The following is a 14,218-nucleotide window of genomic DNA, read 5'->3' on the forward strand; positions in this document are numbered from 1 at the left end:
CTCCTCCCAATCACTGCAGGATTCCCCCCACACAGGAAATTAAACCTCTGTCCCAGGCTGGGAAGCAGGATCATGGGGTTTGCAGAAAAAAGAAATCTAAAGCATTGGAAGGCTCCAGGCAAAACTAGCAAGTCCATGGAAGGGGGATTATTAGCAGCGGGAGCAGAATAAGCAGCGGACCTCCCTAAAGTCCAATGCTTCTGTTTTTGTTCTTCAATGTACAAATGGTGATCAGTCTCATATGTGAGAAGTCAGAAAAAAAAAATCTGAGGATGAAGGAAACATTTTCAAGAAAGTTCATCCCATTGTTCCTGCAGGTACCATGGCACTCAACAAATGTGCCAAGACTAAAGCTGCATTTACACACGACTCCGATTACTGTCAGATCTGCTACCGTTTGTAATGCAAAAATTGTGGCTGTAGTGTACTTATAATTTATGGTTTTGTTGTCTCGGTAATTATCAGAAGCTTGTGATTCATAAGTGATGTGTAATCAGGCCTGAAAGTGTCAGCTCTCCTGTCATGTCTGTTTTACTACATTATTCTATTTCCAATAATATAACAAATCTGGAGCATGATTTCTTACAACTATCTTGTGTTGATCGTCACGTTCCTTCTAGAAACTTTTGAAAAATGGTCAGAATTATTCATGGCAAATAGGCTTACAGTTCATCTAGCTCCGTCATGATAAAAAGGCTTAACAGATAAAAAAAATGTAAATTTCTCTTTTTTTTTTTTTAAATTTCTCCTCGCCATTTCAGAGAGATAGGTTCTAGAGTTTAGTGGGCTTAGCAAGTCAATTTCCCCTTCAACCAAGGGAGCAGTAAAAGTTTCTTCTGTGTGGGTGTTTCTTTTTCGCCTGCATAACATTGCCCAATCATAAGTCAACATTATTATTATTGCCATTTATTCCACAGCGCTTTACATGTGAAAAAGGGAGTATACATAGGAAAAAACAATCTAGGTGAGGGTAGAGCTGGTCAGCGATGTGGTGGTTACAAAAATTTGCATGCACACAGCTATAGAGTGAGGTGCAGGTGGAAGGGAGTTGCAGACTCCACAATCACTAGAATATAGAAATTTTCACCGCACACTCAGGAGATTCAACCCAAAAGCTCCAACGAGATCCAGAAAAACATGCAAGCCATACAGGGGTAAAAAAACAAAAAACAAGGGCCCACAAATAAGCTTAGAACTGGCTTTCCTCACTTATATTGGCAGACTGATGTGTCTAACTTTATCACACAGATCAACCCAGACTGCGCTGTTATGTCACACGATCAACTTCATCACTGCTGCAGCTCTCCTCTCCCGGCACAGCTGTTCATTCATAATGTCATTGTATTATGTTCAGGATCTCTCCCAGTCATAGTGATTTACTCAAAGATAGAATGCTCTGGATCTATCCCAGGTATGTGACAAATGCTGCTCACATGGATCAACTTCATTACTGCTGCAGCTCTCCTCTCCCGGCACAGCTATTCATTCATAATGTAATTGTATTATGTTCAGGATCTCTCCCAGTTATCGTGCATTATTCTAAGATACCTGGGATGGATCCAGAGCATTGTATGTGAAGACATAGCCAGCTCTCCTCCTCTCCCTCCACTTGTAATGGCAGGAAAACAAAGTTTTAAGCGAAATAGTCAGTCTTGCCTCTCATTTAAAGAGAAACTTTCACCACTCTTTGCATGCTAACATGCAAAGAGTGGCAAAATTTTCTCTTTAAACGAGAAGTGAGATTGTCACTGGATGGCAAAGAGTTGCAGAAATGACAATGACACATTTAGTTATGAGTAGATTGCATTAGTCTACACTGTTATTCCCATATTTACATAATAGGGCACATGGTCCAGAGAGAAGGAGACTTGCTGTGAAAGCTACTATCTGTTCAGAAGATGAGCAATAGGGGAAAGGTGGTGAGCAGATAACTGATGTATAGAAATAAATGGACTGGAGAGAGCCGACTGCGATGTTAAGAGTTAACCCCTCTCCTGGAATGTAACTACTGTGGAAACTGGGACAGGGACTAGAGGCAGAGTTACTTGGAAACTAGCTCTGCACTGTGAAAGATAAAAGCTCTCATTACTGGAGAATGACAGCAGATAGAAAAAAAGAAAGTCCGTTACAAACTTGCTTATTTTTATGCTGCCTACCTGAAGCAATTTATGAACTTGAGAATACCTCTTTAATATTTAAGCCTTTGTGAAAGACCTTCCTGTATGAAGGTTTATAAACATCCAAGTATTAACTCCACAGTCATTGCAAACACTTTTCACTTGCATAAAACATTTGTAGCGTACAAATGGCACACAGTCAGCTCCAGTCTGATCAGTATTGCCCTCCCAGCTAGACGGCCACGCATGGCAGCTCTCTTCACCGTACAGTTTCAACCCAAGCCCCAAATATGGAAAAGCAAACCCCAATGGAATGAAAGTTATTTTTCACCCTCCTTTCCGCAGAAACACAATGTGAGGTCTGCGGAGGGAGAGGGTAGAGGGGGTCATACAGCACAAGAATGACTGGAGGCACTATGAATAGAAGTGATTCTGCACACAGCTACTGGAAAGTGGAAAAGACGACGATGCCCGGACCAGAGTCAGGGAGACAGAAAATGCAGATGACCTATGTCTATATCCTGCTTGTTCAGAGATCTCTTGAGTAGTCTGGATTACAGCAGTGGCAGGGTCCTGATGGTCAGGTAGTGTCCTGACCACTTCCTCAGGCACATAAATGCCATTTTGCAGGTCAATGCTTCATTTCACAGGACCCTACAACACTCGCTTATCAGCTGCTGAACCCGGCTTTGTGTTCTCATAGAAAGGCTGGTGAGATAAGTGTATGGCAACCAGAAAGGTGATATGCTGGAGAAAGGAGGCCATTCCAGAGGAACAAAAAGCACTCAAGATAATACAGAAACATGAAGGAAATCAGACACAGAGAAAGGAGAACAGACACACAACTTAAAGTACTTTGATAAACCTGATGCTGCTGATTAACCATCTTGAGACAACCGAGTACTACATACAACTCATCCAGAAGCTCAATGGTCTACAGGGAAGTATATTTGCAATATATAATTGCTGCCAAACGACCTGACCCAATCTAGTGCAATGAATGGTGATCCTAAAGGCATGTTCTTCTTGTGTCCTCCAGACTACAAGTCTCACAAACAGACTGTAGATAGAGCAGACCACATCCAATATGTGGATGTGTACTGGAGCTGGATCTACCAGCACAAAGGCGGATAGACAGCATGATGCTACATGGACACAGGACGAGAATTCAGAAGACAGACACTTTCTGGACCTCCATACCCGAAGTGTTTCCAGTATCTGCAGAGGACAGAATACTTCCAGATGTGAACTGCTGTGAAAGATCTCTCCCATACACCCGCCAGCCAACCAGTGCCAGGGACTACAGCTGGAGAAAGGAAAAAAAAAAAGAAATACAAGGAAAAAAAAAAGATGGAGGAAAGTGTGGTGGGGGGGGGGGGCAAAGTCTGGAAATAAAGTAATGTTCTAGAGAAATGCAAGATGTGACAGGAAAGCTGCAAGACCACTTTGAAATGGCTGGAGACTGAAGGCCAATAGCTATCTAGCTCAAATAGTCAAACCCTCAGCCATGTCGGGGCCCAGCACCAGATCTCTGCATAGCCATGCTCTGCCATTTCATGCTCCGTGAGCTCTGAATCCCAGCGGTAAGAGACTGGCATGACTGGGTCAGTGAACATGCTTCCTTCATAAGCAGAGCTGCATTACTCGCTCCATCTGGCCCAAGTATTGACTATTTCAAGAAATAGGGCACAATGTGTCGCATGCAGCGAACGAGTCCTTAAGGGTCTTTCCATTCCTCAGTCAAGCAGTAAAAGAAATACATAGCGGATGTTCATGCATACAATGTAGTGCTTGCCAGGCAACACGAGGAGCTCTTCGAACACAGGATTAAAAGCAAGAGCTGCCTATTTATAGCCGCCACACAAAGGGGGCAGCATGCCTTCAGTCTATACGACAGGATGCCTCCACGAGAAATATTTAAAGAGGTTGCTCGCTAGTGTAGCACTGATCATCTATCCTTAGAATAGGTCATCAATGTCTGATCGGTCGGGGTCAGACACCCGGCACTCCTACTGATCAGCTGTTTTCGGTGTCGGTGGCTGCCGGCCAGAAGTACTCCCTTGAGGAGCTGTGGCCGTCTTCTAATAGTGGCCGCCGCAGGGTACTACATATCCGCCAGCAAGAGGAACCAAATCCTAATGGTGTGTACATCACATACTGCTAGAATTTGGCAAACTGCATGACTTGCTGACCATTTACTCAGGGGTGGAGAACCCTTTTAAGAACAGAAAAAAAAAAAAAGGGACTTGAAATCGATCTGGTTAACTTTGACACTTGATAAAACTTGTATAACTCAACAACGCCAACAAGTTGAGAAAAGTTTATTTCACACTATAGTGTCAATAGTTGTGCCCTGAGCATACATGCACAGAGGACAGATACCTGGAGGATTTTCTTTTATAGATTTGTGTATACAATGCACTGCGTATTACAGGAATGCTATTGTGCAGGATATTTTAGGCAATCACATCTACATGCTACAGAGCATAAAAATATATTAAAATTAGCAACGGAAAGCGTTCTACATCGTGGGCTTGTAATTCACAATGAGGCAATTTATTCTGCAGATTTTAACTCTGGCTTTCACTCTTTGAAAAGCAAAAAGTTCTGCAAACCTGTTGCATTTACCGAAAAAAAATCTCCATCAATTGATCCAAATTTTGCCACAGCAAGACATTCATTTATGGACACACTTTTATGTCAAAACACTTTATTAAAAAGGACCAAGCGCCACTTAAAAGGCATTATCTGGAACCTTTCCCCCCACGCCCCTCCCATGGGACTGAGCACTTAGCAGCTAGTTACTTACCTGTGCTGCCCTGCTCCGATCACATCCACCTCAAAAGTGGTCACAAACTTATACTGCCGGCCATTCTTCTGCTTCCTGTGAAGCCACGGATCGTCACTGCTTACTTGTTGATTGACAGCCGGCTGAACACTGCATTAGGCCAGACTGTCAATCAACATGACGTCAGCAGTGACGCCCCGTCAAATGAGCATTGTGGCAGAGAAAACTGCCATCACAGGAAGGAGGAGCAGTCGAGCCGGGAGAGATCGGAGCAGGGTAGCTGATAAATGCTTAACCTTGTAGAAGAAAAAAAAAAAAAAAAAGTTATGGATAACCCCTTTAGAAAAATAGTAGTAGTTTGTGCATAGGCCCAGCCTACAACAGCTACAAATTTCCACCCTAGTGATCAGGATTGTGTATGTAAAAACATTGAGATGCAAGATATTTAACAATTCCCCTAGCATTACACAAGATAAAAAAAGAACCTCAAACCACATGAGGTTGCAAAAAAGAAATTACACTAAAAAAAAATAGAAAAAAAAAAAAAAAAAATTCACCTTTCATTCAGTTCCCACAGTGTAAGGAATACAATTACTACTGCACGGGGCGGGGGAAGAGTGTACAATTATTGGAGTGCCCTGGGCTGCAATAAACCTTACTATGACCCTAAACTCCAGAAACCCTTCTACTTAACAGGCCACAAGCCCCACTAGCGGGAATGCTTGCGATGCGCTCGTACTGCTGTGCATGCATATTTCAGGCAAAACGCGCTCTAATTGTCTGGAAACGCTCACTAAAGAGTGCAAACCTCAAACTTTTCTTTGGTTGCTTTGTAGATCACATCGTAACACTCATGGACCTGCTATGACAGCAGCGCTCCTGCTAACGTCTTGACTACAACACTTACACAAGTTCAGATTTACAAAGCATATTAGTGCTGATAAAACACTGTGGTTGGGGCTTATAAATTCTGCCCCAGGTCTGAGCTGGTGGCATCCTGATGGGGCAATGACTTACATGTAATATAATAATCCTGGTTTCTTTTGAACTCTAGGCCCATGTAGTTTGGACTAAATTCCTGGAACTTGATGGTGAAGCGGAATTCCTTCTCCGGTATGTTGCAGGTGACCAAGACGTTGGGGTCCATAACTGTACTACATGAATCTGCCTGGTCTCTGCGCACCATGTACAACTTGTAATACTCATAAGGCCGCGATGGCTCCCCTTTGGGGCAAATAATGTCCAAACGGTCTCCAATCTCTGGGTATAAAACCAAGCCTTTTCCAGGTAGAAACCTGCAAGAAACAAAAATATAGATTAGAACTGTAGATTTATGGCAGTTTCTTCAGCAGACACCCTATAAGGATCATCTGTTACAAAACAACCACACCTTCAGACATTTCCCACATTCGTCACACCCCTCGCCGGGCATTTTCATTATGTATCTCACCTCCCCAACCTGCAGAATCGTCAATTTTGTGTCCTTTCATGAAGGCACAAATGTAGAGAAGGTGCAGAATGAGGAAACATTAAAGATGAGATCAAATATGTAATCAGAACATCAAGTGCCTGTAGCAAGGAAGCAGGAGCCAGGAGCCCAGAAGCCAAGCCACTGCTGGAGCTTAAAACAGGGTTTGGCATTTGGACTTCACCCAACATTAACAAAACATGTGGGGAGACGGGAGTGTGCATGCTGCCGGCTTACGGGCAGCTGGCATCACACAAAGTATTCGTGAGACACCTCTGTGCTGCTCCAAGTAGGTCAGGTAAGGCTGGAAACTCGATATTGGCGTACAAGGCCAGGTAGCAGAATGTATACAGCCCAAAAGAGAAAGTCACAATCATATCAGACATGCACATGGCAGGAATGAAGGAGGAAAGGGTGTCTAGTCTCAGGTGGCCAAGCCTGTAGGTGTAGATGACTACATGTGTGAATCATTGGAGTCTGTCTGAACCCCCAGGCGGCTTCACACAGGAGATAACAGCCCAATCCACCAATTTGTACACCTGTAAAGAACTGCCATGAATTTATTTTATCTACCTGGGGAGGAGACCTCACAATGAACCTCACAAAAGCACAAGCATTATAAAGCACGGAAGGCTGAGCTTTGCTTCCTAACCCTCCAGGGGCAGTGCCAACGTCTCGGTGACCTACGGGTCATCCGGAGAACCAGCTTTCTACACGTCAATAAGGGATTCCAGCATTAATAGAAGCTTATAGCCAGGGAGGGAAATAAAATGATATACCATTAGAATTTTATTCTGTCTGGAGAGCGTTACCCGGTCACCAGCACGTTTGTTTGCCTAATGGCTGCAATCTTATTTATAGCACAATAAAGACAGGTTTACCATGAAAACGAGTCTCGTTAAATATTTAACCACATGGTTGCCAGAGTCAGCCATATCTGATTACTCGTCCCAGCAGAAGCCTTACAATGAAGGTTTCCAGCCCGGCCAGCGGAGGGAGGGAGCAGACACGTACTTCATGCTCGGATGCACATTTCAGGACATGGAAATTCCCTTGTTCACTTAAATAACATAACTTTCATTACAAACACAATTGCTTACAAGAGACCACTGAAAAGCAATTTACATGGAAGTCTTCATTCAGTAGAGTAGCAGGTTCTTAAACCAAGAAGAATGTGTGTGTACAAAAACATGGACAAGACCACTAAAATTTAACATCTTACTAGACGAAATGATCTCCAGAGAATCACTGATCATGATTAAGCATTACATATCTAGGACCAATAGCACCTACCATCAGTTGACACCTAACTAATGACCTAATGTGCAACTAGCCTGTATGGTCTCCATAGGCCACAAACATTAGATTCTGCAGTGGCCATCGGGTCTCCTTACATGTATGAAAATCGAACGAGTGGTCATGACTCGTAAGAGTCAAATCTACCTTTGGGTGCCCACTCCATAGCACACTATAGGATGTCATATGCCCATTTCATTAGAGACAAAAAAAAAAGTGTTGAATATCAGAATCTATGACAATGCTGCACTCTTCAGCAGTCATCAAAAGCCACTGCCGTCAAGGGGATGAAGTGGTTAATGCTTGAGTCACTTAGTATACAGGGGAGGTCTCAGCCCTTCTGGGTTTATATAAAAGATATATTTCTACACACAAACATATATATTGCAGTCTCCAGGGAAAGACATAAAGCCTCGGCAGGGCGTCCCCCAGCAAATTCAGACACGGAACACAAAGGCCGTCTCACAGGAGCCAGTTAGCTCTGCACATTCCTCTCTCCCCGGTTCCTTGGGAGAGCTATCAGGTGGCAGGCCCCAATTTTCTTATTGTTCAGGGAGGTGTTTTCTGATGGGAAAGGTGAAGAGGGGATTTGTGAGGTCTGAAAAATGATCCCTTCGAGTTGGGTAAACAAGAAATGCTTTGTTGCTAGGCCGGATTCACAAGCTGTGTGATAAATGCATGTGTTTAATGTGTGTACGGTGACATGCGTGGACCTGCATGCACCGCGTGGGGAGAGACCGCATCCCTAAGGAAGGTGGCGCTGCCATAAAAGCCCCAGATCTGCACCTTTCCATACTATGATCTATAGACAGAAGACCATTTCACGGGCAGGAACGTTTCGCTGTGGTTCAGGCTGTCATTCAATTCCTCCTTTGGGGAAGGAGTTTAAAAAAAAGTTAGAAGGAAGTTGCCAGGCTGGAACCTCTGCCTGACAAGTTCATGAATATTAAAAGGGAAAATCTGCATATCCTTAAGGCTTTTGGCTCCACTGGGGGTGGGAAAGAAATCTGTTGTGTGTGTGTCGGGAGGGGGAGAACAAGGATCCCCCCAGTCTTTGCCTGACAAATTCTTTTCATGTCCCGGCTTGGCTTTTGTTTTAGGATTTCCACGATTGTGCTGGGGTCTCTAAAGCCGTGTTATCTCATTACGTTCCACAGCTCTCAAAACTGCTCATTTGCATATGAGAGAGTCTAAACAAGCCCCCCTCTCAAGTCCCCACAGCAGCCCCTTACCCTCATGAAGTGGGGAAGTTAACGATCAAAGCGGTGTAATGCGGCTTACATTCCTCCTCCATTCAGCCGCATAAAGACTGGCACAGAGGGGGTGGGACTGCCAAGCCAGTTGGCAACAGGGCAAGAAGAGTAGAACAAAAGCCACTAAATCTCCAAGAATTCATAGCGAGTGATCATTCACCAGCCCCATCTGCTTCACCTGACACCATTTCATCAGGTATCAAACAGAACAGGCATGAACAGTAACAAACCTCGCCCAAGAGGTTATGGAGAATATTCCGGCTCTGACGCTTCCAATAAATCTCATTCCCGGTTGTTCTGCTGAATATTCTCTGCCAAAATATGGAATACTCAAAAGGAAGAAGACCGAGCTGTGCTGGAAAAATTGTCCAACTCAATCATAACTAAAGGTTTAAGGCTATGCTCATTTTTGCTGCATTTTTTTATGCAAATTTTAAGCTGGGATTTACAGTACCAGCAAAAACAGATTTCAGAAATCTCATATACACATTGTTTTTTTACTGACCGATTTGGAAAACTGCTGCGTTAAGCAAACTGCAGCATGTAACAGTATTTTTGCAGCGTTTTTTTTCACCCATAGAAAGCAATGGGCTGTGCAAAAACACTGGAAAAAATGCAGGTATCAGGTTTTGCTGCATTTTTTGGTGCCACAGCCTTAAGGATGGTTGCATAATTTTTTTTGGGGGGGGCAATAAACGATCAGCATGCACAAGAGACAAAAAAAGGCAGCAAAAACTAAGCACAACCTGCATTTTTGAAGCTGCTTCTGTACTGCCAAGAGAGCAGGTTTTGCCTGTAGAAAAAAAAAAAAAAAAAAACACAGCAAAAATGCAACATGTGAACGTAGCCTAAGACCGTGCTCAAATGAGGGGAAATGCTGCACTTTTGCGGCTTTTTATCTCCATATTTTCTGCAGGTGTGCATACAAGAATACAAAATAATTTGTTTTTGCGGAATTTTCCCTATTATTTGATGCAGGAGTTATTTGCACTTAATCCGCATTTTTTACATGCTTTTTTTTTTTTTTTTGAGGCTCCACATAGAAGCTTATAGAGAAATGCACTAAAACTGCAGTGATCAGAAGTTTTCATGAAATCACATCCATTTTTCTTTGACAGCTAAACACAGATTTTCTGCACAAAACACATTGAAAAAAACGGATTATTATTACACTACGTGGCAACATGGCCTAGTGTTTGCAGAAAATACATTTTGCACGGTCTATAGAAGGCAGAACTAATTTTTCTGCAAAGTGCCTGCATAATTCCAGTTGTTTTCTACTGATGGCTATGAAGGTCTCATTGCTGGCTACCAGATTGGCCTGTACAGTAATTTGCCTTCTACGTCTATTTAATATAGTTAACCTAATAAATTACCTATCAGACGACGTTCAGTTCAGTTTGCTTTCTCAACCCTTATGATGAAATTCAGTGGCAGGATTGAATATTTTTGTAACACTATTGTCGATTACTCTCCAGAGGGCAAAGTCACTAAGCAGAACATTAAAACGACAAAAGGAAATGACAATCAATATATTTAGTAACACGGGCTAGTTTTTATTCCCTCTGGGCAACATGGCTTGCTTGAATGTTCAGCTAAATTGGAACTATGTAAAAAAAAATGTCACTTGATGCCAGTCAACCACAAATTTCTCTCTACATAAGATACATCAGATTACCATGGAGAAATGGGGCTAGACAAACAAATGGGGCTAGGTAAACAAGACCATGGAGAATTCTGAGACCACCATATTTTAGGAGTACTATTTTTAATCAAGTCCTGGCAAATAGCATTATGGCGTCTTGTCGCTTCCAGTTTCTGACCTCTAGTAACTTCATCTCCAAATAATGCACTGACTATGGGAAACTATTAAATACAATATATGCATTAACATGCAGTTCTCAAACATCAGTGTGTTATTGGGTCTTCTGCAGACCCGCTATGTGAGGGATTTACAAAATCTGGTGCCAGGTTTGTACACCTTTTTGGGTTATTTTCCATTGATTTTCATCTGCATGTAATGCCAAGTTTACAATCAATAAAATAATTGGTTGAAAACCTGGAAACGTATCTCACTCATCTATTAGAAGACTGAATTTATAAAATAGCCAACGTTACAGGCAGTTTAATATCTTGCTGATGCACAAAAAAAAATATAGGAAAAAAAAAGCTCCACTATTAAATCTACTGTTGAAGGGGGGAGAGCAAAAAAAGCATCATTAAATAGTTTAATGAGCTTTGTGAAGGCAGGACGCAGCCTGTGCAAGGTGTGCCAAGCATGCACTATTTCCATCATCTAAAAAGGTATTTAAAAAAGGAAAGAAAAAAAAAACCTAAGCATAATGGCATATAGAAGATGCCCTTTTCTGTAGACAGACGCCCAGACGTAAAATGAGGGTCTAATACTATGACACAATTGTCTACAAACTGCAGGGCAACTCCTAACACATTTTACAACATTGTTATGTTGTAGGGGAATTAACTGTTCACCATCAGCATTCCCCAGTGTCAGAAATGCCTCTTTTATTGGCAAACATCATTGAGACGCAGCACTTGACAAATCGCTATAGCCCTTTAAAGTTGCTAAATGCCTTAGTCATTTTCTTTGCAAATGCCTCATTACGGAATATAACAGGCCCATGGCTCAGAAGACCCCTTTCCTCGTCTCTGTCATCTGCATACTAGCCATTGTGGCATGCAACCTCTTCACGTTCTAGCTCTAGATATTCAAGACAAACAATAGATGGATGATTGGGAGGTGGGGAGCTTCCGAGAGAATTTTGGATTTACACTAATTGTGTGGGACAGGACTAGTTTAGTCATTTATTTTAACTTATATAGCACCATCATTTTTCACGGCACTTTACAGACATTATGGCCATGTTCACACGTTGCGTTTTTGCTGCAGGCAAACCCTGCTCTCTTGGCAATAAAGAAGCTGCTTACAAAAAGCATGTTTTGCTGAGTTTAGGATCCCGAAGTTCAGCTTTCTTCTACTACAGAAGCATGAACACAGGTCACCAATGTAAGACATGTTCATGAAAAAAATGCACATTACAAATGTGAAGGCGTATTGGTCGGGAATAGTTTACCTAACACATTGGCAGAGCATTGAGTTGGTAGGACACTGTTTACTTTTACACTGTGGTCAGCCCTTGATTTGCTCAGGCATTGTTAAATTTCACACCTTGGTCAGAGATCGGTATTGTTTACTCTCACACCTTGGTCGGCCAATGTTTACTTTACACGCATCACTAATTTAAATAAAAAAAAAAATAGATCAAAAGCAGCACAAGAAAAAGATTTTTTTGAAAAAAAGGTGCAAAGCCCCCCAGGTACACACCAGTCCTTTAAATATCCAAGAAAAAGAAGAGAGGCAGCACTCAAACTGATAATGAAAAAATTGTCTTTTAATAGCATATGTGGCTGTAGCAACGTTTCGGTCCCAAGATATGGACCTTTTTCAAGCCTTTGTCCCAAGATATGGACCTTTTTCAAGCTTGAAAAAGGTCCATATCCTGGGACCGAAACGTTGCTACAGCCACATGGGCTATTAAAAGACAATTTTTTCATTATCAGTTTGAGTGCTGCCTCCATTCTTTTTCTTGGATAATTTAAATTAAAACTACTAATCCTAAACTGACATCTCAGGTGACGATACCAAGACATTATGGTTTAAACTAGGGAACAAATCACAAAAATAAATGGGTTTCACATACTGCTGTACCCGCCTTTTTTTTTTTTTACTGAAAACGCAACAAAATATTTGCGTTTTTGCACTTACTCATTGCTTTCTATGGGTGAAAAACGCTGAAAGTAGTGACATGCTGCAATTTTCATGGTCCCCATTAGGGTGTGTAGACCGAGTCCTATCACTAGGTCTTTGGATTATGGGGGGGAACTGGACCTGGAAGGAACCGACGCAAACACAGGGAGAACAACTCCTGGTAGATGTTGTCCTTGGTGGAATTTAAACCCAGGACCCCAGCGCTGCAAGGCTGCAATGCTAACCACCGAGCCACCATGCTGCTCAGTGCACAACATATCAGCAAAAGATGCTGCCACTGCATTTTAGGCTTTGTCCTTATATTCACTAATGTGATTAGATTAGGCAGTATCTCTCGAAATTGTTCTTAGAAAGTCTTGACAGTTACTGTGCAATCATCAAGTACGCCATCACGTCATGCAATGTTCAACAGTGAAGTAACCTGGCATTAACGATGGACGTCATCAAAATAGGCCACGTAATGAGTTGCTTTAAAAGTCTCAAAACCTTAAAAATAGGTCATACACTAAAATGTGGGTATAATGCTTAGTCCATACAGCAAGTGCTTGCTTTCCTACATGACAATACATGTTAAGTGTTGTCACACTGCTAAAAAGAGTAAAAGAACAAAAGCCGACATAGTAAGGCGGTAATGTACCGGTGATCCCCAAGTGCACCTCCTTCAGCACTGCTTGGGTTAATCACACGGGAAGAGATCTTGCCCAGCGAGCCCAAGAATGAATAGCGGAGCTCTATATCATTACGTAATCCTGATCATGTTCAAGGGGCGCACGGCTACAACACAGAGCCCACTATAGAAAGTGCGGCATAAAGGATCTGGGCAAGAGCAGACACTGGATCTCCACAGTCATGTGGCAGAGGGACACAGCCGGGGCGGAGAGCATCCTTACTGTGAGAACCAAACCCCCCAGCCCTGCTAATTAAAAAAAACTCCACCCAGAGGCCAGTATGGGGGAAATGAGCGAGTCTATATACTTGAGACAAGTATGGCTCTATTGTCTGGGGTTAAAGGGTGACTCTTAATGGACTGTCCAAGACAAGGGACAGGCAGAGCTCTTTGTGCCTCTATTCCTTCTGCTTATTCACGTGGCTTCCCCCTTACAGACACACTTAAGCCCTCTTCTGTCTCACACACCGGCCCCCATTGATGTGCGCTCTCCACACCCACTTTCTGGTCTCTAAATGGATTTACAAGATTCACCAGTGAGGCAGAAACCAGTTTCTATAGCAACCTTTGCTCTTTCACCCTCTCCTCTACCCTATTCCCCCTCCTTCCCCAATATCTCCATGTCTTCCTGATCACTGGCTTCTCACCTCAGAGTTGAGAAGGGATGAAAAATACAAAAAAAAAAACAAAAAACACACACCTCCACAGCAATGCGTCTCTTCTAACAATCGGGTAGAGGAGAAAGCGGCTGCAAAAATCACTCAATGCCTCTGGCAAGCGCACAGGGGGGCATTCAGCCCCCTACTAATGGTTTGTGTTAGAGCCCTCAGATTTTGGCTAGG

The 14,218-nt window shown here is 42.7% G+C and overlaps 1 protein-coding gene across 1 annotated transcript in view; it reads right to left on the bottom strand.

Moving 5' to 3' along the window:
- Nucleotides 1-14,218, bottom strand: part of EFNB1 (ephrin B1) — a 57,168-nt gene that overhangs the window by 13,923 nt on the left and 29,027 nt on the right. Inside the window, exon 2 of the mRNA XM_073640926.1 lies at nt 5,923-6,200. Coding sequence (XP_073497027.1) covers nt 5,923-6,200 — 278 coding nt within the window. The remainder of the gene's footprint in view (nt 1-5,922; nt 6,201-14,218) is intronic.

Source organism: Phyllobates terribilis, unplaced genomic scaffold (genome assembly GCF_046119375.1).
Source record: "Phyllobates terribilis strain yellow unplaced genomic scaffold, ASM4611937v1 Scaffold_7__3_contigs__length_470593459, whole genome shotgun sequence".
Taxonomy (NCBI): Eukaryota; Metazoa; Chordata; class Amphibia; order Anura; family Dendrobatidae; genus Phyllobates; species Phyllobates terribilis.